Raw genomic sequence first — 24,677 nt, forward strand, 5'->3', positions numbered from 1 at the left:
AAAGGTGTGATGGATGTAGCAAAGTGTATTAAATAAAAGAAAAGGGAAATGAATTCCATGATACAACATTTATTTCTACATCACTTGATTAACCTTTAAATAACATGAGAACTCTTTATTTAGTGACATTAAACTCAGGCGTGTGCTACAACCGAAGGTTGAAAGCACGATTGCTAATTTTAAATATTGCATTGAAAGCGACAATTGGGTGGCATTTATAATGAACTAACCTGAAGAATATCATAACGGGCGCCAAGCGATGCGTTTATGCATTGCTGTTATTTAAATGAAGAGACAAGGATGACCAAAGGTAAATCCACAAAACGGTGTCGTCATCCTTGTACGTAATCGTGTTTGCTCATGGAGAGGTTCTTGTCTTCCCGGTGTTCACGACGTCCCGGAACCGCGGCCAAATAAATACTAAAATGTCGAGCTGCGTGTCTCGATCGCGAGCTCCGTCCCTCGTTGTCCAGTGTTGCCATAGATGCGCAGTTGTTAATAGAGATGGGCAGTGAAAAATGCTAATGCTCTGTAGCGGGCAGGAAATGACTGCTACATACTAGGCGGCTGCCTGTTTCATGGTGACCAATTGAGTGTAATTACTTTGTATGAAATATTAAATCTAGTCTAAACATATGAAATTAGTAACTATAGATGAAGCTAAAATTTTGGAAAAATTGTAATAAAAAGTAGAAGATAGAAATTAGAAAGGAGAAAAAAGTAAATTATCATTAGATTGTAAAAATGTACATAATTATATATATATATATATATATATATATATATATCATTTATAATATGTGTGCATGCAAGTACACATGTGTATATAGCAGCAGACATACATATATACATATAACAACACATGTATACATACACCTATATGACGCATCCTCACGCATATAAACAATATATACACCTCTATCTGAGTACTTGGAATAGGCTACTAACACTATAACAATCACATACCAAAAAATCCCCGAGCGCTTTCCTGAAACTGTCGAATTTGGCTATTGATTTTATTTCTAACGTTAAATTATTGAATATTTTTGGAGCAAGAAAGTTAAATTGTCTTTGTGCCATTGAGGTTTTTATTGGGGGAATAGTATAGTTGGATTTGTTGGAATATCTTGTATTATGGGTCGATTCAAAAATATTTTTTTTCGTATGTTTGAATTTATAGTAGGTAGGAGGATATGTTTTTGACGTATAAGGATTTTAAGGATTTTATTAATTTGAAAAATATATATATTTGAAAAATTCAAAAAAAGGTAAAAAATAATAAATTAACAATTAAGGAAAACTATGCAGGGCGTGGTCTTAAGTGAGCTCGGGCCCAGCGCTCACTCGGGAGTGGCGCTTGGTGCTGGTAGGCTGCGGTCACCACACTTGAGGCCATTAGCCGCCTCCTGGCTCCAGTGACCCGGTGTCTCACCAGGCCGGATAATCCATTTAGTCCTAATTCCGTGAAAATTGTCGACGCGCTTCTATATCTTTGGTATCCAAATATGATCCCTCCCGCTGCAGCGCACGGCCAGTGGCGAAACTATACAATCGGGGGCCCGTGGCGAATTGGATGCCCCCCCCCCCCCAGTAAAAATCGCAGTCGCGTTGTAATTGATTTTTTAAAAATAACTTTATTACTTATATTGTGTGCATTTTTATTTTCAAAAGCATAGGTATTACATATGTAGGTATAATGGAAAAAACAATTAAGTCTTTACGATATTTACGAATAAAATTCTTAACTCCAAGCTTTCTGTTCCGCAAAAGTATCAATAACGTCATCAAAGTTTTAAGATTGGGCCATTGAATTTTCAAAAGACAGAATAGCCAAGTTACGTAGCCTGTCTTGTCCCATTGACTTTCTTTTATATGTTGTTATTTTAGTTTCGAAAATGATCTTTCGGCACTAGCTGTAGTCACAGGAATTGTAACAAATAACATTAATGCAGTACATACTTCAGGAAAGCTGCACGACATAAAATGATTCTTTATTATTAATAAATCAGCAAGATCTCTAATACACAAAGCCTTTTCTATTTGTTCTCTGAAGGTGGACCGAAAACTGACAATTTCCCTGGCAAATGATTCAGATATGTATTTTTATACATACCAAAAAAATCTATAGCTTTTTTAAAGAGATTAGCGTCATTTAAATTTTGTGAAGTGGCAGGTTGCAAAACACTGACATTGGAAACGATTTCATTCATTGGAATGAAACGACAATTCAGTTGATTAATAATGATGTCCAATACTCGATAAAATATGTTCTTTATGGCCTTTAGTTGTGTCTAACTTTAGCTGATTTTATGTAGGTACTTGTTTGGCGATCAGGTGAGAGGCACGAAATAAAAGACGTGTCGTTAAAGTCACAGTGTTTATTGAGTCAGTTTGCCGTGATGAGAGTTGATATAGTTGATGTATTCACCGGACGCTGGCTGTGATGGCTGGTCAAGCGCGGGTTAGTGAGTCGACGCCGGGCGCTGGTGACCGGGACTCGATGATGGTCAGACACTGGCGAAGAACGTGGGTCTTTAGGCACTCCAGTGCTGACGGGAAGGCTGAAGGTGCGGTGGACCTTATAGGCGGCTTAGTGGGAGCTGCGTAGACCAGTGATGATGCTGCATGTCCTCGTGGTGGTCATTGTGCGTGGATGAAGCGCTGGTCAGAGGCGCTGGAACCAGGGCGCTGAGATCCAATGTAGCGCTGGCCAGGGCCGGCGGCGACCAAGGCGCTAAGATGATGTCCCGATTGAGTCCATGATGTGTACGTGCGAAGCCGGGTGTATTGTCCTTCGCGGGGGCGCGGGGCGCACCGGTTGTCACTCGCGAGATTTGTCAACTGACGGCAGATTGATGACTGACTGACAGCTCGCTGCGTCGGGCTTATTTATACTGTACGGCCGGTGGCGACAGTAGGTAGGTGATATTGCAACTAAATCGGAGACACTCGCTCAGTCTGGGTCTTTCGGGAACTTTCGGTTGCGCTGCGTTAACGCATAGGCGATAGGCTTGAACCTTCTGGCGAGTTGTCGTAATGTGCCAGACCGACTTGCAATCGTATTGTCGCAGGTAGGCAAGTATATGCTTGTAGCATGTAGGTTGCTTTGTTTACAATTTAACTGTTAGTAGTAACTCGCAAGTAGGTACTAAGTAGGTCGAGCTGTTTATTACTAATGAGACAATTCTGGATTGTTCTCTTCGACGCTTAACTTGTATAAAATTTCTGATTTTTACTAAATTTGGTTAAAAATGTAAGGTTACTTATGACTTCTGAGCTGGCGGCCCCGTGGTAGCCGGGGCCCCGGCCTCCGTGGGGCCCATCGCATTTTGCCAGCCCTGCCACCCTATAGTTTCGCCACTGCGCACGGCTATAGATCGAGAGACCAGTTGAAGAGGTCAAAGAGTCTCCCCAAACCAGCCTCTCCCGATCTGGCACGCCACGCAGCTAGTGGGCAGGCGCATCCTGAACAAACTTCATCCGATAAACCCGCGCACACTTGCTAAATCCCAAAAGTAGCGAATCACTTGGTGTGACCTATGACAGAGGTGTTAATTATCCAATGAACGTTTCCCGGGGCAGCGGTACACAAACCAGCCTCCCAAATAAACAAGGAAAGTCTTTTAACTTCCTGTATATATTTTTTATTTGTACATTTTATTTTAGTTATCTGTACATCAAAGCTTACAAATGTCTGATTTATAATTACTTAAAGGCATACATTACATTTTTATAATTAATTACACTTTCTTTTGATTACCTAATTTGGCTCCTACAATCCAGCTGGAATCTATCAATTGGTGCAGACCTTACAGTTTCCGGCAGTGAATTAGAATATTGCATTATGTTGTAATGGGTTTAATTTAACTGTTTTATGTATCGGATTGGTCCTTTTTGGTGGCCTAATTTCATTGCACGTTTTTTTGCTATGTCTGTGACTGTCCTTAGTGTCTGCAAGCGTATTTGCTACCAAGACGTGGACAAACTTCATCGCATGAACCAGAGCACCAAAGAAAAGTTATTATGTAAACGAAGAAACCACCAAACGTAGCCACTTGGGGTGACCTGTGAAATAGGTGTTTGTTATGCATTGAGTTCAACCCGGGGTGACGGTAATCAAACCCGTCTAGAAAATAGAAATAAAAAATAGAAAAACTAGAAATGTTTCAGATGCTTTAATTAAATGCTGCGAGTAGAATACATCTTGACCTTTGAAATAATCGAGTATTTTTTAGATAAGTCTTTTTATAAGCCCAGAAAAAAATAATGTATAAGGCCTATTGTTTAAATATGGGAGAGAACAGAAGGGTAGATTCCTCTTTTAAAATAAAACACTTTGAAGTTGAAATTACACCGATTTTATTGTTGTTTTTTCCAAAGCTTATACTGCTACCGACACTCTGTGGAGATCACTCCACCAACGGAGAGCGAAATATAATTGTCACTTTGGGTTCCTTTAGCTAGAAACTATCGAAGAGAAGTGAGTTCCCTAATCAAAATTGGAACTTTAATAACCTAGTTTTCGCTGCCTTTAAAAAAGGTGCAAACTATCGACATCTATATTCTAAATCAGTAACTCTTTTTAATTATAATTGGTTTGAAACTCGGAGCAATTTTCAACATTGCACAAACTGCTTTAAAGTTCAAAATCTCCTTCTTACGAACCCATTTTCGGTTGTCATTTTATTTTATAATGTGGCAAATTAAGTTATTTATAAAATGATCGGAAAAAAAATAAATATTTATGCCTGAAGATCCACAAAATAAAATAAAAGGCACTTTTAGGCCATGTTTTTTTCTTGCATAAATCAAAACAGGCGGATGGTGTTAATCGGGAATTTAAACCTTATCGCCATCTACGTAAGGGTGTTATTGATAACGGCTCGATTTAAAATATTACACGACGTAGTGCACTGCCTTAATTCTTGATGTTACTGTTTGTCAGATCGCTGCGCTTCTAGTTGGTATATAAAGGTTAATTCTGTCCTTACTTCTGATGTAATAAAACATTTCAATTAATTATTCTACATTTTTTTCTTTATTAAGTAATTAATCAATTTACAGAATATAATCATTAATATTAACTAAAATAATTCATAAAAATTAGTTTTCACTGCTTTTGATTTTTTAATGTTCCTCTTCTATAGAAGCTGGCGCTTGTGTCTAGAAGAATGGTGAGCATCAAGATGAAGAATATTTAGTGTTTGTAATTATGAGTTAAGGAAATTTTAATATTAAAATTTATAATTAATTTAAAGATAGTTACATCATTTTGGTATTTTTACATTAAACTTCTCTTTAATTGCTTTTAATAAGTGTTTATCGTTATCTATTGTTCTGATATTATCAGGTAGGCTGTTGAAGTATTTTTTCCCTAGATATATGTAATGATGTTGAGCAAAAGTGGTGTTACATTTTTGTTTTGGAAATATATGTTTTTGACGAGTACGACTTTCAGTTGAAAAGATGTGATTTTGTTTTTTTTCATATTTTTTTTTGGGCAAGATCATTAAATTTTAATGCTTTAAATTCTTCAAAAATTAGGTTTGTTAGATAATCTGTTGGTTTTTTCAATATTATTTTTATAATTAGTCGCTGTACAATTTCAGCAGGGAGTAGATTTGTTTTGTATGCAGCTGATTACAACATTAAAACATTAAATATTAGTGACATTGAAAAAAACAAATCACAAGGGCATGCGAGCAGTATTGAATTGTAGTAGGTATTCTAAGGTAATTATTATGCAGAAAGAAACTAGGAATGTTAAGAGTGAGACAGCGAATAATTTACAATACCCTGATGTTTATATTTAAGCTAAAAAATAAGATGTTCCCGAAATACATTTTTAGGAATGTAAATTTTATTTTCGCAATACATTACTCCACGAGAAACTGTGGAGATTTTAAATTTCCAAAAACAAATTTGTCGGGAACCCAAAATAAGCTCTAGTTTAAGAGGAAGCTACAAGCCAAAAATGTGCATATTCTTGGTATACCTTATATTGTAGGTAATAGGCATTAAAATCGCTTGACAAACGGAGTCTAGAAACGTTCGATTTCAAGCACAAAACTGGTTTTTATTTATTTTGTAAATACTTTTATAAGAAAGCAAAAGAGTTAATCACGGAAAACTGTCACAGATAATCTTAGCTATTATACTTTATTTTTAAAAAGTTTTTTTGCTTTACGCGTTCACACATTTCTATTGAAAAATTAACGATAGGAAAACCTTTAATTTATCTAAAGCATATTTTTTGGTATTCATAATGTACACCAATTCGTTATAAAAATTAATAAAAACAATGATTTAGCAAAACTTCTCCTTAAAGGATTTAAGATGTTTAATGAATTACCGACAGATGTTAAAGAAGCTAAAAGCCTTGCGGCTTTTCGTGGGTTATAAGTAAATACTATAAAACATAAGTTTTACATGTATTGTTAAGTGTCCTTAATGTCGTAGAAATAAGTTATTTAAGGTTTATACTAGATATAAAAATTTGTTTTTTTATAAGTAAATAAAAACATACAAAAAACACATCCATTCATTATTAGATAATATTCGAAAAATTTTAAAGAATTTACGATTTTTTTTATTTTATTTTTAATTGTACGAGTAATTATTTGTCACACAAAATCAGTTTTCTACAAAGTTCACTAACTTGTATTAGTGAGCTTTGTAAAAAGAACTTATTTTATGTTATTTTGGTTAAACTTAGGATACTTAGAACAGATTGTTTCAGAGAATTTGAGCAATTCTTCAAATTTCAAAGTTAATATTAGTATTTCAGTTCTGTCAAGTAACTGGCCTATAATGATATAATAACAGAACCTGTATAGGAAATTCACAGAACACACAAATGAACGTTGAATTTTGATGAATTGTTCTCAATCTATGAAACAACCAATCTGAAGGACGGGTTGTTAGAATTTGAACAATTCATCAATTTTCGAAGTTGAATTTCAAGTTATGTGAAATTATCATTTCAGTATGGGCCAGTTGAAAATAGCAGAACTTTAAAGACTATTAATATACAGAACCTGAAAATAAGATTCGAAATATGATAAATTGTTCAAATTCTGTGAAAAAACCTATCCTTAGAGGATTGTTGTAGGAACGCTTTTTGGCTTTGAAATGAGAATAGGCATAATTCCTACTGGAATGTCATTTATCCAGTTCCTACCAATCCCTAAACATCACCTTACTGGAAATATTTGAAATTCGGAACAATGGCAAGAACACAGTGCAAATTTGAGTTCATTTGTTTGGAAAAAGCAGAAGAAGAATTGAACTATTGGATGCAGGCTGTAGGGGTCTTTTTTGTACTAAATCTTTGAAAATAATGACAAAATCTTTAACCTTATCCCTGAAAACCTAAAAACCGTAAGTCAACCCCATTCCTTTAAAAAACAAATTACGAAATTGATCCTTACACACGGAATACATTACAACTACAATACCCATTCATTCTAAACTCTATCAATGTAATCACCTTTCAGACAAAACATAATAAATCCTTATTCCCTAACTTAGCGGTATAGTATGTACATAATTAATTAGTGTGATCTATATAATAATAATTTCTCAAATTTTTGATCTTCTTATAATTCTCTAACTTCTCCATCCTCTTCTTGCTACCCAAACTAGCTACACATCATTTTTCTTATTACTGTTTTTTTATATTATAGAAATGTATAGATTCTATGTCCACAAACTGTAAAATTCACCCGCCATAACACAGGGTCATCCCTAGCATGGAGGGTGAAATATCACAAAAACCACGTGTACTCTCTAAATCATGTATCAATAAAATAAATAAATAAATATTGAAAGTGCTTAAAATCGTCTAAGTATAATTATGAATTTTGTTTTGTTGTGGCGGTAGTTACATCATTATGTTGTCACTGTGTGTTCATTCTTGGTAAGTGATTGGTCATCTTTCTTTCCATCACGGTATGGAAAGAAAGATGACCAATATGTGTAGGAATGAAACACGTTTCATTCCTACACATACTATGACCAATTTCAACAAATACTATTTCATTTCGTATCGTTTTCATTTACAGCCCACAATTCATGTTCACCGTAAGCTGAAATTCGGAAGCAGTTTTGTATGCACCAAAAGCTGTGAGGCTATAATGTAGTCGATTGAAATTAACAGAGTTGCAATTTGATTCGCAAAATATTCTGCGAAATAAATTTTAAACTTTACGAAAACTGTGAATCCACTGTGGGGTTTCTTAGCATGAGACATATTATTTTAATATAATAAGCAATGCTTAAAATAATACACCCGAAATCCTACAAACCTATTTAAATGAAGGTTAACTTAATATGTATATATAATTTATCAGTGTTTTTAAATAACAAGTAAAAGACTGTACTTCTTTATGCGCCCGAACTACTTGTAAATAACATAAAACGAGCTTATCGTGTAGAAGCATATAACTGTGTTTTCAAGGTATCATTTTTAAACATAAATTTTGAATAATAATAAAGGAGATCAAAGAAATAGCTGGTAATTGTTGTAAACTAGTTCCAGTTTGTAGTACATTAGTGTGGTTCTTCAGGTCGACATTTAGTGGATGATCTTTGAGTAATATTCAGTACGGGTAGACTTGATAATAACAGAGTGTCAGTAGACTATATACTGTCGCACTATTTGTGCAAGTTACTTAAAGGAAGGTTACTGGTAAAAATATACAATACGAAAGCAAGCTTATATACACAGTAATTTAAGACTTGTATCAGCAAATAGCTACACTTGTATGTGTCTTGGTGAGGTTTTTGATTTTTTTTAAATTAAGTATGGGTTTGCATGTATCTTATAAAATATGCTGTCTGTGTATAGGGCGTGGGGATGGATTTTGTTTGAGTATGAGCGCTCGTGCGTCTTGTTAAGTCTGACTTCCACGAACCGGGATAGTTGCAGTAAGAGCATGAAAATGGTTTTTCTTAAATATGATTTAGGATGTGTACAATTATACGTCCTATTTCCGCCCACAATACCAGAACTAGAAAACGATTTTCTTTAGTAGAAGTGCGATTGAACCTAACTAATTTGTTTATTTATTCACGTTCTCCATAAAACGGCGATGATCGTGATATACACATATCACTGAGAAGATTACAAATTTGAGGTAAATATAAGTAAAAAAAGGTTATGAGGGCAGTTCTACTATTTTGTGACATGCGTCAAAAGATAGTTGTTGAACGTGACGTTGAAAATGTCAAAGGTCAATTCAGAATCGTTAAGCAGTTGAGTCTCTCTGTTGATTGGCGCTTTCTGATAGATAGAATTCCTCGCTTTAGGATCATACAAAAGTGTATGGGATCTCCCACAACAACTTTAATAAACCTCGTTTATGAAAGGCGGTACTTCCGTAGACACGAAAAGTTACAGTAAAAGCACGATAATGGTTTTTCTTAAGTGTGAATGCGAATGTGTCTCGTGAAATTTGACTTCTCTGAACATGAATATTTACAGTAAGAGCATGAGAATGGTTTTTCTTTAGTATGAGTGCGCAAGTGTGAAATTAAGTTTGATTTCTGTGAACTTGCATAGTTACAGTAAGAACATGAGAATGGTTTTTCCTTAGTATGTATACGAATGTGTACAACTAAGCGTCCTCTTTTCAAGCAAGAATAGTTGCAGAAGGAGCATGAAAATATTTTTTCTTTAGAGTGATCGCGAACGTGGATAAGTAAGTTTGACTTACGGGAAGATGAATAGTTACAGTAAGGGCATGAGAATTGTTTTTTATGAGTATGGGTACGAACATGCTTCATTAGGTTGGACTTCTGTGAACATACGTAGTTGCAGTAAGAGCATGCGTATGGTTTTTCTTTAGTATGAGTGCGAATATGTATAGTCAAGCCTGACTTTTCTGAACATGAATATTTACAGTAAGTGCATGAAAAGGGTTTTTCTTGAGTATGCGTAAGCTTGTGTCTAGTTAAGGAAGAACTATTGGAAGTTGAATAGGTACAATTAGAGCATGAGTATGGCTTTTCTTTAGTATGAATGCGCACGTGTGAAGTTAAGTTTGACTTCACTGAACATGAATAGTCACAGTAACAGCAAGAAAATGGTTTTTCTTTTGTGTGAATAAGCTCGTGTCTCATTAAGCTTGAATTCGCATAACATGAAAAGTTACAGTAAGAGCATGAGAACGGTTTTTCTTTAGTATGAGTTAGTAAATGAGCAAATAGGCCAGGCTCCGAAGTAAGTTTTCTGTCACATTTAGAACAAGGGAAATATTTAGTATTATTAGATATCTTCCCGTCGCCTTGTTGTTGAAAAGAACAGTTCCTAACTATGATTGCTGCACCTAGAAGAGAAAATAAAATTAGAATTGCGGTTTGTTGTGAGGCTGTTGGTAGGGGCTTGGAGAGATAAAGACGGGGGGGGGGGAAGACGGGAACGTACCTAGCTATTCAGGTAATCCATCAATTCTGAATGGTGGTCTTCAGGTGGTGATCAGCTCGATAATGAGAGTGCTTTAAACTCTACTGATTTTGCGGAGATAGTTAGCGTGAGTGCAGTGTACATATTATAAAAGGTGTAATGTTCCAATTAATATTTTTTTTCACTTTAAATTACTTTTTACTTTAAACTTTTTTTGATACAATTTTCTTTGAATAGTGTGGAATGTGCTAAATAAGTGAGAAAATCAGATTAAAAAAAAAGGTTTTACCTGCCGTTTGTTGAATTCTTCCAGAGTGCTCGGAGCATTCATTTTTAATATCTGGGAGTTCGATTTCACGTTCTGTATACGAAATATCACTTCGTTTTTTTTCTTTCTTCACTGTTTCTGTTTTGATGGTGACTCCCTGTAGATTAGAATTTTCCGTTGTGCTAATTTCACCTGATGATCGAAAAACTTCATTAAAATTGGAAAAACTAAATATTGGTAGTCGACAATTATATGCATTAGCAAAAAACAATCGACAGACATTATTAACTATGTGAAAAGTTTTGTGGGGCTATCACCATGCTCACGATCGCAATGAGCATTGCGCATCCTCTCTTAACTGTATGTAAACCAACAGATATATTGTAGGAAGGAGCAAAAAAAATAACGGGAACGCTGTTAGGTTAGGGTTAGGTTGATAAGCAATTCTGTTTGTAGCACATCGACAATTTTATCGTTTTACTAGGTTAATAATTAATGAAAATCATAATTAATAATAGTTCAACAAGATTTCCCATGGAACAAAAATCATGGAATCGCTCACAGACTACATTGATAGTAAACTGATGAGTTGAAATCACAAATGTTTTCGAAATTCGAGACGGAATTAGCCGATTTAAAAAAATCAAGCCAAATTTTAAGCAAAAGATAAGTTGAAGTCAATGAAAAATTATATAAAATTCTCGATTTACCGAAAAAATACCAACAAAATTATAGAGGACTTTGAAAATAAAAAAAATTAAAAAGCAAAGAATCAGAACAAATAGTCTGTAGAGGATACCGAATTAAAGTATCGGCTAACGAACCACCGCACACACAAGGACGGCCAAAAGAAATTATGGAGTCAAAAATAGGTAAAGGCATTGTTTCGTGTTTTTAAGGCTTCAAAATGAAACAAGTTAACCAATTCAAATCCAATAAGGTGTTCCACAAGGCAGTGCCTTAGGCCTGATTTTATTCCTGGTCTTTGAAGTTTTAACTGTCACGGCTCCATCATTAGTTTCGCAGATGACACAGTCCTTATCCTTCGTGGAAAGTCTTAGTTTAAGGATTACTCCGTTTTGGCAGAAGATATTTTATAAAAAATAGCTCCATTAAAATTATCCTTAGTATATATTACTTGTTTTTACATACTCAGAAACGTGAACGGCGTGTGACAGTTCCACATCAGGACTTTGATATATGTACCTAGACCTACTAACCACCTAACATCTTATCATATTATTCGGTACCAAGAGATCATTTACATGCTTACGCTGGGAGCTGGGAACTTGGGATTGCCGTACCGAGGAGAGCCGCATCGGGCGAATGGAGTATTCTTATTTCTCATACGTTTTAAGTGCACGGCTCCCGTTCCATTGAGCCGTAATTCAATTGAGTCGACTCTTTGAGCAGTACGAAAATATTGAACCCATTGCAACCCTTTAGAACCCCCACATACCATGTGTTTAATTCCCTGAATGTAATATCTCGAAAACAATAACATCAAAAATATATTTTAATTTACGCATTAAAAATCCAGGATGACTTTACACACACAAACTCAGGTCAATTCAAAATATATTCATTACAATACACATCCACCAGCCTACAACTAATATGATTTTTGGACATAGAAATTAACAATGTTTCTCAGTAAAATTATTCACTAACTGCCCAATTGCAATAAAAACAATTAGAAATTAATTGACTTCAAAAGTAGTATGAAGATATGGATCATGGGCACGGGAAGGAAGAATATAGATATAATGTTACAACCTAACAAAGATTAAGGTTGTGTTATATTTATCTAATAGATAGTGCTTTATAATTTTCCTCTTATAATATTTTAGCACGCTCAAAAACTTACTTTAAAATAAGTAAAGCACTTTAAGAAAAAATTTAAATAGTTTACAAACCACACACAATAACATAAAAAATATGACATTTGAATAGGGTACCCCAGTAGTGTAACATTAAAAAAAAATAATAAAAATAAAACGGTATTGTTTACGCAATATATATGAGATTGGTGGGTATCCGTTCGCAGACTTGGTGGATAGGAAATCTCAAATCCTGCAATTGTCCTACCTACCAAATGTACCCATCCCAAAAATGTCACCATGACCAGTTGATGTTGCAAGATGTCAATAAAAGTATAAAACAGTCTGCTCAGAGTACAGCTCAGTGCTCAATGCAGCTCAGTGCTCAATGCAGCTCAGTGCTCGGATGGTGTAAATTGACACCTCAGACGGAAAGAAAGGATGTTTGAATTAATGGAGACCACGGATTATTACATACTGTATAAAATAGTATCTCAGACAAGGAGGATTGATCTATAAAATAAACACAACGGTGAAATAAATTATTGTGAAAATTACTTAATATTCATATTTCGAGTGCATCCAGAATCTGACAGACTGGCCGCAACTGGGCTTTTTTTATATTCCAGAAGTCCAGGTTTAAACATTGAGGAATAGTGTTTATCAAGCTAAGGGTGTAATAGTTATATTTGCCCCACCTGCAAGAAATAACTGTTACTGAATCTCGGCTGGCTGATAACACACACGCTGGGCTGTTTGCGCCTATCAAGTATCGTTTAAATTAAAGGAAGAACATTTGAACGAGACGGAGATGCTTTTGTCCGGCAAACGTGGGAGTCAGTACCGAGCGGGCAAGCGGCTGTACTGGACATTCTGGAATTCTCTGAGCGTGTGATTTCTGACGAAATGGCCACGCTAGTTAGTTTAACCTTTATTTTACTGGACACTGTCTTCTTAAATTACTTTTATTTCTGTAGAGATTAACATCTCTACATGGCGAGCTACACTTTATCACAGGTTAGTTTATGTCTTGGTTTTTATGTCACTTTAGCGAATTCATATTGTTACATCTTAAATTCCTTGGTGCTAGAGCTCTTCGATCTGGCACATGGCTCTAAGTTATTATGACAATTTATTAAAATTATAGAGTCTCATGTTCTAATTGCTAATTTGTAAATATTTGTTAACTTTAACATTCCTTTTATTATTTTAACAATGCAAACTATTCTTATAGAAAACCTAATAAAATACAATGGCGTCTAGCGTGTTTAGTATTATAATCTTTTTACAGTGTGTTCATTTAATTATTACAATGGCCCCAACTTGTAATTTTCTATTAGTAAAATTCATCTCATTACAATGGCCTAAACGTGGCTTTAATTATTACTATGGCGCACCATCGCGTCTTTAATATTAGCAATACTCTTCTTATCATTACAAGCGGATGCATTAAAAATAAATAGCCTTATATAACATTGCAATTAGCACAGTTCTGGGACTGGTTCTTCCTGTGGGTTGCGTAGGGATTATTCCAGCCAACACCAACTAATAGAATGGAGTGTCATTTTCGCGACCCCAAGTATGATGTAATTCCCTTAATTCCAAAGACTGAGTTTTTAAATGCACTGCTGAAAACAGGTATCCCGATGCAATTTAATATAAAATTGACAGTTTTAGAATAAATATAAATCTCACGTTAATTTTCTTACCAGTCGTCTGATCAATTCTCATGGGATGTTCTAAACATTCCTTCTTCATACCAGACAGATCTACTTCAACTTCAGTCGCTGGCTCAATCTTGATGGTGACACTCTCCGGGTTAGAAAGGTCCATGACACAGCTGTGAGAGCGTTTAACTAACAACAGAGTACTCTGCAAATAATATATGAATCATGTTGAAGCATTTCAACATTTGAGTGTACGAAAGAATTATTTAAGTTTTTTTTAAATTTAAAAATATATCCTATTTGCTAGGAACTAAGACAAAGCAGGGTTTTTCAAAACATTAGCTCAAAAAGAACACGGAAGTGCAATATGGCCTTACACACCAAAAACATACCAACAAAGTGAATGTTTTATTTCACTGCAAAATATTATTTTACTTCTTTCCATAGCTCAACTAAACAAAATTAGCAATTAGTCACATTAAAAATAAGGAAAACAAACAGAACAGACAAAACATAAGGATTCAACTGATATTCATACTCGAAACCTTCGTTTGGCGTTCAACAAATTTTTGTTTTTTCAGTTTAAATCTATCCTATCAACATTTTACACCACGAATTAGAGGTTTTACAAATAATTAAATACCTGCTTTACTACTTTCGGTAATCTTTTAGAGTAGCTGGATAAGCTTAAAACAAATATTTTTTTGGTAAGTTTTTAGATTCTCACGGCCAAAAGCATTTTTGTTGTTTGTTTTTGGGGTGTTATGCCGTGTTGCGCTAACTCCTTCTTTAGCCGACGTTTCGGACAGCGTTGCAGTGTCCATCATCAGGGCAGATCCGGTATCACATCTTCGGATCTACCGGATCTGCCCTGATGATGGACACTGCAACGCTGTCCGAAACGTCGGCTAAAGAAGGAGTTAGCGCAACACGGCATAACACCCCAAAAACAAACAACAAAAATATTTTTTTGGTTAAATATGCAAAAAATTACATTTACTGTCAATCAAGATTAAAATTTCATGTTTGTCGATAGTTAGATAGATCTTGGATTACATATGAAGCAACTGTAACATGTTACCGTACTTTATCGTGTAGATTAAATTAACGTAATTTGTACCTATACACTGTTATCATTTCTCAATATAAAAGTAAAATTTTCGGTATGGAACATAAAAAAAATGTAATAAGAAGTCAATTGCTTGACTTTTCTAAATATATAAGATTAACACAACTCAAACACCAAAAGTTATGTAGATAGACGTTCAGTGCTACCACAAAGAACAATAAGTTAGTAGTAAAAATGTATTTCCGTAAGTCAGAAAACTAGTAAAACATATATCAACTCACGTACAAGGCGAAGCGCAAAGTTTCAATGTCAATGTGTTTCAATGACGAGGAACATAACCTAATATTGGAAGTAGTTGAGCAAACGTCCCGGAAAAAGACTGATCATCTTCGGAAAAAATGTAGCGATGAAGACAATTATTCAAAACAAGTAATTAATGCGATATCAATATAGAAAACGGAGCACTTAACTACGCACAGCTCAACCACCAGCCGTCAGTAGGATTTTACCATAGACAAAGAACAATTGCAGATAGCAATGCTACCAACTTATGCACAAAAAAGCTGGCAGTATTGTTGTTTTTTTCAGATCTAGCTTTCGAATAAACTAGAAATAACACCAACGCAATGAGATTTTGTTATTACTATACTAAGGAAAATTCTACTATTAACAATATGCATGTAAAATCAACAAAACAATGAAGAAAATATCATATTTTATGAAATCCAATACCGCCATAAAAACAAAATGTTTACAGTTTTGTTGGTTGTATTGGTACCTATCCTCTCCTAGTGAACTATCTACAGTTGACCTTTGTCTATGATTAAATCTACCTGACTGTTGCCGAGAGAGTTGAGTTGTCCTTCGCTACCTGCTTCGTTTTCTGTGTCATTGCATAATTGCAATATGAGTGTTTTGAATTAGTCCATAAATTATATTTGAAGATGTAGAATTAACATTACTCGTCTACTCAACTACTTCGGATATAAGGTTATGTTCCTCGTCATTCAAACACATGGACATTGAAACTGCTCTTCGTCTTTTACGTGAGTAGATTAATGTTTTATTATCTATCAACTTTCTGACTAATTACTGACTTAACTATTAGCTTATTGCTCTTTGCGATATCACTGAATAGAACGTCTGTCTACAACCTACATAACCTTTCGGAGTTTTTTAAATTTTATTTTCCATTTGTCACTATAAATAAGAATAATCTTTATCCGCGCCAGAAAGTGGTAATGCTTGTATTTATTTGGAAAATCCGTACTTTACCGGTGTAAAATGGTTATTTGCTTCCGTTTTGTTGATTAATTTTAATATTTTTTGTGTTTCTTAGTTAATATGTCAAGGCGTAATAGCTCTTTTAAATGTTGTAAACTTTCGTCGTTCAACTAAAAACTTTATCAACTCTGTTAAAACGCTGTTCACACTTCACATTAGCTTTCAAGTGTCATTCTACTCCGACTTGATCTACGAAAATGGCCCTGTGTGAAGCTGTATATTATTCAGCCGAGGAATTAAACACACGATGCCAACTAGGTTACCGACAGGTCGGTTAAGTTGGTACCCTCGATAGTTCTTCCGGTTATCTATCTGCAGTTATAATTTTTCTATGGTTAATTCAATCTGACGGGTGCGCCTGTTCTCACATTGCTGGAGGATTGGGGGCGGAGCTACGAAATCCGAACTTCACTTCATATCTGCCCGGCAAATTTAAACCTGTGACAATGAGAACTTGGCTTTCTTGGTTGGTTGTTATTTCTCCATAAGACTGCATAACAATTACATCGAAGAAGGCACTTTGTCATAAAAATACAAGTAGTGCATTCAAGTTTAAATGATCTTAAGAGTTACTAGTGAAGTAGGCCTATCGTAAAGGAATATCAGGATAGGTCACGGATTAAACACAAATTTCTTCTACTTTGTGATTTTATTCGGAAAACCTAGAATATATAAGATTAAATAACAATTGTGAGGTCAGGCTTCTGGCAGAAAGCTTAAATAATACAAACATAACCTTCAAATATCAATACAAACTACCAGAGCTAGGTAAGTTGGAGGTTAGTAATAAAAAGTACAATAACCTATCCTAGTAATGGTTTCGTAACCAGGAAGTAGAAGGTTAGGTTAGGTTAGGTTAAAAAAAAAAAGGAATACAAATTAGTTTATGTTGGCCAAAAGGGCAGGGCTAGACGCTGCACGCTCTGTGATTGTAGTAGGGTAGGGCTACATACCTTTTCTACCATAACTGGTTCTGGTTGAGAATGAAAACCCTGAAGCCTTCAAGTCAGTATTGAATGCAGCGTATTTCTCCTGGCTGTCGAAGTATCCAGAATAATACTTATTTTCGTCCGTAGGGTTGATTATGTCTTGTAAATGTTTACTAATAACGACCTCCATGTTTCGTTTCTTTCAACTCAAAATCTCCCTCATACTTGAGAGATTTTCGAACGTCAAACCACAGTCAAACTTCAAGACTTCAAACAAATTATTTAAAATCAAGTTGATTGTTGCCAGCCTTCGTGTACACTCGGCAAACTTCGTAGTTCCGAGCCGCTTTGAGCCTTCGTGTTCACTCGGCAAACTTCGTAGCTCCGCCCCCAATCCTCCAGCAATGTGAGAACAGGCGCACCCCAATCTGACGGTCACTGATAACGACGGCTGTTGGGCTCCGTTCTTTGTGTTATTATCGAATTGAATTGTTATTTGAATGTTTGGAATAAGAGTCTAAATCATCGCATTTATATCTGAATGTTGAATTAACCTTTTCAGGGACGTCTCCTCAACTATTTCTTATATTAGGTTATGTTCCTCGTCATTGAAACACTTTGAAAACGTGAGTACATTTATGATAAACTTGTAGATTTTCACTGCACGCTTAGTAGGCAACACATATTTAATAGCACCTGGTTTCAACTTAATTTTCAGAAAAACAACTAATGATGTTGTGGGAGATGGTTAAAATGCATTAAAGTTCCATTTTTTCTCGATCAAAGTTATGTTGAAGGTTAGGAAATACGCATAAATTATTGAAATAACCCGAACTAAACCTTAACAACATATTTTGTACATGTTAACCCAAACCCTCGACTTAAATAGAGAGAGGTTGTCTCCATTAGATATTTAAGTTAAAATCAAGTGTGGTTTTATTAAAAAGCCTTTGCATGCATCGGAATTCTATAAGTTTACGGATGTATGTTTCACTTAGTTACTCATTTTCTGACTTAAAGAAATACATTTTTTATATAATTTTAGATCTTTGTGATAATATTGATCGTTGCACTTGCAAATTTTCTACAAAACCTTTAGTTTTTTAATGTTTTAAACCAAAATCAAACAAACAATAATGTTGACCACAGCGTCCTCCCTGCCAGACGAAGGTTTCGATTTCGAATATAGGTCGCATCCTTATTATTAGTAAACTCATAAAACTATATATTAAACCTGGTGAAATGGTGTTACTTATTTGTTAATTAGTTTGCAGAGTATTTCGTTGTAGTTGAACGCTCTCAAAGCTGTGCCATGTACCTTCCTAATCTGCAGAGTATAACCGTCAAGAGACATGCCGAATACAGAAGTTGATGTAGACCTGCCGGACATGAAGTATAAATGTTTGGAACATTCCGTGGGAACTGAATACACGACTGGTAAGATATATTGCTGCGAGATTGGTGATTTTCGTGAAACTATTAATTTTCTATTAAATTGCACCATTAATAGCAGCTCATTAATAAATTAAAGTTGGGTCTTATGTCAGTGAATTGCTTTGGTGAAAGTTAAAAGTTAGGAATTTGTGATGGATCGTCAACGATGTTGAAAATAATGAATGTTTGCTGCACTTGAAACAATAATTTTGCAACAGTGTTGTCTTTCATTGTTTTATTTCAGATATGCGATATTCTAGCAAACCGATAAAATTATTCATATGTTGTTTAGGTTTACTTCATTGAGCTGACCTCCGAATACATATTGTTAATAGAACCGGGCGTTAAAATTCGATCATGTGCATATTGTGCATATCGTTTAGTCACACAAAAACTAAGTAGGTATGTATACATTTTAATGTAATTTTTCTGTTTTCAGGTGAAACTAGTACGACGAAGAATTCTAATCTGCAGGGAGTCAAAGCTGAACCAGGGACTAAAGAAGAAAGTGATATTTCTTATACAGAAATTGACATTGAACTCTTAGATATTAAGAAGGAATGCCTGGAACACTCTGAAAGAATTCACAAAACCGCCGGTAAAACAATGTTTAAATATATTTTTTTATAAACTCACACATAAAAATTAAAACTACAGGCTGAAATAAAGCATTGTTAAAAAAGGCTTACTAAAACTGAACCTTATGAAGTTGCTTAATTTCGAGACGGGCATTTAAAGCGCTGTGTCAACATTTTCGGATTGACCTGACACGTGACTACATGGCAGGTCATTCGTATGACCAGTGAGTGACATTAAGATTTTAATGTAAATTTTAAAATACAAAGAAGTATTGCCAAGTGTTGTAAACTACTAGAAGTGTCGTTGCGATTCTATTATGGAACAAGCTATAGCATGATGAAATGGGCGTGATAGATTTATAAATGTTAAAAATTTGTAGAATATTACTTTTTTTATCATATCGTCTCGCTTCTAGCCACAACACTTATTATAAGGGTTAAAGTAATAATTCCTTATTTCATTATCTTTTTAACTTTATCGTCAAGGTTTTCTTGTTTAGAAAATCTATTACTGTTTACATCAAGGCAGTAGAGTTGAATATACTCTGCATCGCCTGATGACTTGATGTCTTTAGCCGTGTTTGGCGAGGAGATCTAAATAGAAAGGTACTTATCACATTCCTCTTCCCTCTCTCTTTCAACCTATCCTCTACCTTTAGCGTCACAACATACCCTGATTATAATGAGAGTTTTATAATTGTTTTCTCTTCCAGGCGAATCATTCATTGTTACGGACATCATCAACGTGACATTGACTGCGTCTCAAACTGGGCCAAAATAAATGGCTTGAACTTCAGTACACCCAAGTGCAATATCGTATCGTATACAAGATCAAAGAAACCGCATGTATTTGAATATACAATCAATGAAATTATTCTCCAACACCTAAATCAAATCAAAGATCTAGGAGTTATTTACGACAGCAAACTAACCTTTCACCAACACATCGATGATTTAATAAGCAGAGGATACAAGCTTCTCGGCTTCGTAATTAGAAACTCATATCCGTTTCGTAACACAAAAACACTGACGTTATTATATAACACACTAGTCCTAAGTGTACTAGAATCAAACTCGATCATCTGGGCTCCACATGAATTAACATACACTTCACGCATTGAAAGAGTCCATAAAAATTTTTTAAGGTTTTTATTCTCGCGGCTCTATGGACGTTACCCTTGGCTTTACCCATCGATTTATATATTAGGCATGACCAATTACCACTCCCTAGAGACACGTAGAGGTATTGCTTTGCTTAAATATTTTTTCCAACTAATAAACGGTCACTTATCTAATAATGAGATACTGGCCCAATTAAATTTTTTTGTACCAGAGTCTCACTCTCGAGGACGTCATCACTATCTTCTATATAGTAGAGCAAGCCGCACTAATTTATTAATGAACTCACCTGTGGGGAGAGCTACGTGCTTTTTGAATGCGGTAGATAAGAAATTAGATTTATTTTTTGTGTCCTATAGCGCATTTGCGAGATTTTTGGCATTGCATATACACTGCATAAATGGTACAATTATAACGTCTTAGGCTTTATTACCTGTAATTGTTATAAATAAATGTACAAATTATATATAAATAAATAAAAATAAATAAATAAATTACGGTCACCCGAACTAAAGAAAAACCATTCGCATGTTCTTACTGTAACTATTTATGTTCATCGAAGTCAAACTTAATCAAACACATTCGCACTCATACTAAAGAAAAACCATTTTCATGCTCTTACTGTAACCATTCATGTTTACATAATTCACAATTAACTGCACACGAGCGCACTCATACCAAAGAAAAACCGTTCTTTTGCTCTTACTGTAAGCATTCATGTGCACAAAAGTCACAATTAATTATACACGAGCGCACTCATACCAAAGAAAAACCGTTCACATGCTTTTACTGTAACCTCTCATGTGCACAGAAGTCACAATTAATTGCACACGAGCGCACTCATACCAAAGAGAAACCGTTCACATGCTCTTACTGTAATTATTCATGTTCACTAAAGCATTCCTTGATTGTACATATTCGTACTCATACTAAAGAAAAACCCTTCACATGCTCCTACTGTAATTATTCATTTTCACTAAAACAATCCTTGATTGTACATATTCGTACTCATACTAAAGAGAAACCGTTCACATGCTCCTACTGTAATTATTCATGTTCAATAAAGCAATCCTTGATTGTACATATTCGTACTCATACTAAAGAAAAACCGTTCACATGCTCTCACTGTAACTATTCATGTTCACAGAAGACACAATTAACTGCACACGAGCGCACTCATACCAAAGACCATTCTCATGCTCTTACTGTAACTTTCCATGTTCACGGAAATCCAGCTTGATTCGCCACATTCGCACTCACACAATGGAAAAACCGTTCACATGCTCCTACTGTAACTATGCATGTTCTCAGAAGTCACAATTAAATGCACACGAGCGCACTCACACTAAAGAAAAACCGTTCTCATGCTCTTACTGTAACTTTTCATTTTCACGGAAATTCAGCTTAATTTGTCACATTCGCACTCATACAAAAGAAAAACCGTTCTCATGCTTCTATTGTAACTATTCGTGTTCACTGAAGCCATACTTGATTGCACACATGCGCACCCAAGCGCACTGCAAGAAAACCCGTTCACGTGCTCTCACTGTAACCACACATATGCACAGAAGTCACAATTAACTGCACACCAGCGCACTCATACCAAAGAAAAACCGTTCTCATGATCTTACTATAACTTTTCATGTTCTCGGAAATTCAGCTTAATATTTCACATTCGCACTCATTCAAAAGAAAAACCATTCAAATGCTCCGACTGTAAGAATTCCGAACTATTAGTATTCCAAATTTAACCGCCAGCTCGCTTGTCCAATCTGCAATTTTAATGGCAATTTCTGCCATTTTTATGGGATTTTATTTAATTTATTCACTCCGTTTATTCACTCAAGTACTTTTGCATTATAAAATAATCTATTTGAATAATACAAATGAGCTTTGTCGATAACGGTTTTAAAATAACTTAAGAAAAGAATTACGAAGAAAATTTCTTATAAAAGCTTATCACTTTGTGGTGTCATTATTTTTTATAATAAAAACAAAACTTATGTACACAAAACTATTTGTGTTTTAATTTGCTTATATATTATTTTCCAAAATTTTGAATTTTGTGTAATGAACGTATGGTGATTATGATTTAGTTTTCTTATGAACCTACTTAATGTAAGCTAGAATGTAGAATTTTATATTTGTAGAAATAAAAATTGAAATGCTGTATGATTTTTTATTTTGATTTATTTCTGCCTAATCAAGGACAAGAGTTCCTCTTTTCTGTTTCCTACGATAGTGATCCAGTAATATTTTGTAAAATATCTCACTAGGACTAAGCCTATATCGCGGTTAACAATTAATAACTAAATGAAGCAACATAAATTAATCACTAATACATACATTCTAAACAGAAAATTATTTAATTTTTATTTAATTTTATTTATTTATTTCACGCCTATTAAGGCTTTTACATACATATATTGTTAGCAGCGCATTCAAATACTGCCGCCACAGTGTTTAGTTCACCAATTGGCCGCCAGAGGCGCTACTCTCATCACTGTCAGCCAATCAGGCATCTACACTTCGCGAGTGGTTCTCAGTATGGTCGGCAGAGGCGCTGCTGGTTGAAGGCGGAAGCGACTCCTCCGCCACCTACCGGCCACCCGGGGACGAGCAAGGATGGCAAGCGGCTGAGACTTGGAACTGCGCAATGCGCGATATAACCTTACTGAATATTGGATGTTATTATTGTAATAGACCGTGAAGACAATATAATATTTCATCATAACCATTTACTTAGCGTTTTATTATTGCTAACAATATATAAACAATATTTACGAAAATTATATATAAAAATAGTGCAGGAAACGACTATTTAAAACAATTGCAGAAAAATAAATATTAAGTCAAAATATCACTGAACTTGATCTACACAGCATGCAGGCACAATACACAAAAAATCCAAAATATTTTTTCCTGTTTCAGTTGACAAAATTATTATGTGTTAGTCAAATCAAATTAAATACCTTTATTAAAATATTCCACTACTTGATGAAAAAAACTTCAATATTCTTATATATTGAAATTGATGCACTAAATATATCAACAACATCGTAGTATTTGTTTCCTAGCTGTTGAATCCGTCGCATAGAAGTGTGATATTGGGACGTTGATATAGAATTCCTGCAATAATATGGTAGGTACTGTCTTGTAACCGACCTGCTTGGAGTATGAAAAGAGATTTCATATAATAAATCAGGGGTATTAAACATTGAATTAATGATTTTATACAAACAGGTTAAATCGGAAATAATTCTGCGATCAGATAATTTTATTAAATTTAATGAACAAAGTACTATTATGTTAAGTATTGAAGAAGAAAAAAATGCTAACAAATCTAAACTAAACATGAAACACATCAAGACACTGAAAATAAAAAGAGGTCACGAACGCAACTGGTCTTCCAACCAAGGAATGTTCAGAGTCTCCTGTGTTGAGTTTATGTTAAAATATCAATAAAATGTTTAATCCCAAACTATGCTTTTTACAATCTTTACCGATTTGAAGGAATAATTAGAAAGAAGAATTCGCCAGTATATAAATAGATCTTTCGGCGCCTAGGAACCAGACAGGCCAACGAAATTAACAATGTAAAGATGATGATTTTGATGGTCAATCAAATTCGCCAGAAGAAATAATATTTTTGATTTCTCCAAATGAATAAATGTTAAACAGTATTAATACCCTCAAGTATTGGAGAAACGAAGCAGAATTCCTGATAGATGATAAATACACACATTTATGATACAGGACACAAATTTTACAATGATGCGTGAAACGAAATTATCTGCTGAAGATTTCGAAACGATAATAAAATCATTCTGAACAAAATAACTGTTTCCAGAAAATGGTAGAACCATTCCCAGTGGATTTAGTAGTAACAGCCACAAATTTATCAACATTATAGGGGCGACTAAATTGCTAGTCAATTCCTATGTTGTTTCACGTCTAGATTATTGCAACAGAAAATATGCAAGTCTCCCCAAATGTCAAATCAACAAATTACAATCCGTTTTCAACGCCGCGGCAAGGCTTATCACCGGAGTATTTAAATACTCCCACATTTCAGAGCATCTCAAAAATCTGCACTGGCTCAAA

General features: G+C 34.7%; 1 protein-coding gene and 1 long non-coding RNA gene across 3 annotated transcripts; one reads left to right on the forward strand and one right to left on the reverse strand.

The window, feature by feature from the left end:
- Positions 1 to 8,812: 8,812 nt before the first annotated feature.
- Positions 8,813 to 15,662, reverse strand: LOC149409272 (uncharacterized). Its single transcript, XR_016305223.1, has 4 exons — positions 15,511 to 15,662; positions 14,203 to 14,365; positions 10,695 to 10,865; positions 8,813 to 10,328 (listed from the first exon to the last, which is right to left on the reverse strand). It is a non-coding gene; the product is annotated as an uncharacterized LOC149409272 (long non-coding RNA).
- Positions 15,663 to 17,891: 2,229 nt separating this feature from the next.
- Positions 17,892 to 20,296, forward strand: LOC149409273 (uncharacterized). 2 transcript variants are annotated; one of them, XM_089649964.1, is made up of 4 exons: positions 17,892 to 18,068; positions 18,710 to 18,879; positions 19,316 to 19,474; positions 20,168 to 20,296. In XM_089649964.1, exons 2-4 carry the CDS (start codon positions 18,795 to 18,797, stop codon positions 20,233 to 20,235), a joined length of 312 nt encoding a protein of 103 aa, XP_089506090.1. In that variant the 5' UTR covers positions 17,892 to 18,068; positions 18,710 to 18,794; the 3' UTR covers positions 20,236 to 20,296. The 2 variants fall into 2 exon arrangements, with proteins under 2 accessions (XP_089506090.1, XP_089506091.1); XM_089649965.1 differs by having other exon boundaries at positions 18,732 to 18,879.
- The last annotated feature ends 4,381 nt before the right edge of the window (positions 20,297 to 24,677 follow it).

The sequence above is a fragment of the Hesperophylax consimilis genome, unplaced genomic scaffold (genome assembly GCF_061612785.1).
Source record: "Hesperophylax consimilis isolate HC1 unplaced genomic scaffold, BYU_Hcon_1.0 scaffold_32, whole genome shotgun sequence".
Classification (NCBI taxonomy): Eukaryota; Metazoa; Arthropoda; class Insecta; order Trichoptera; family Limnephilidae; genus Hesperophylax; species Hesperophylax consimilis.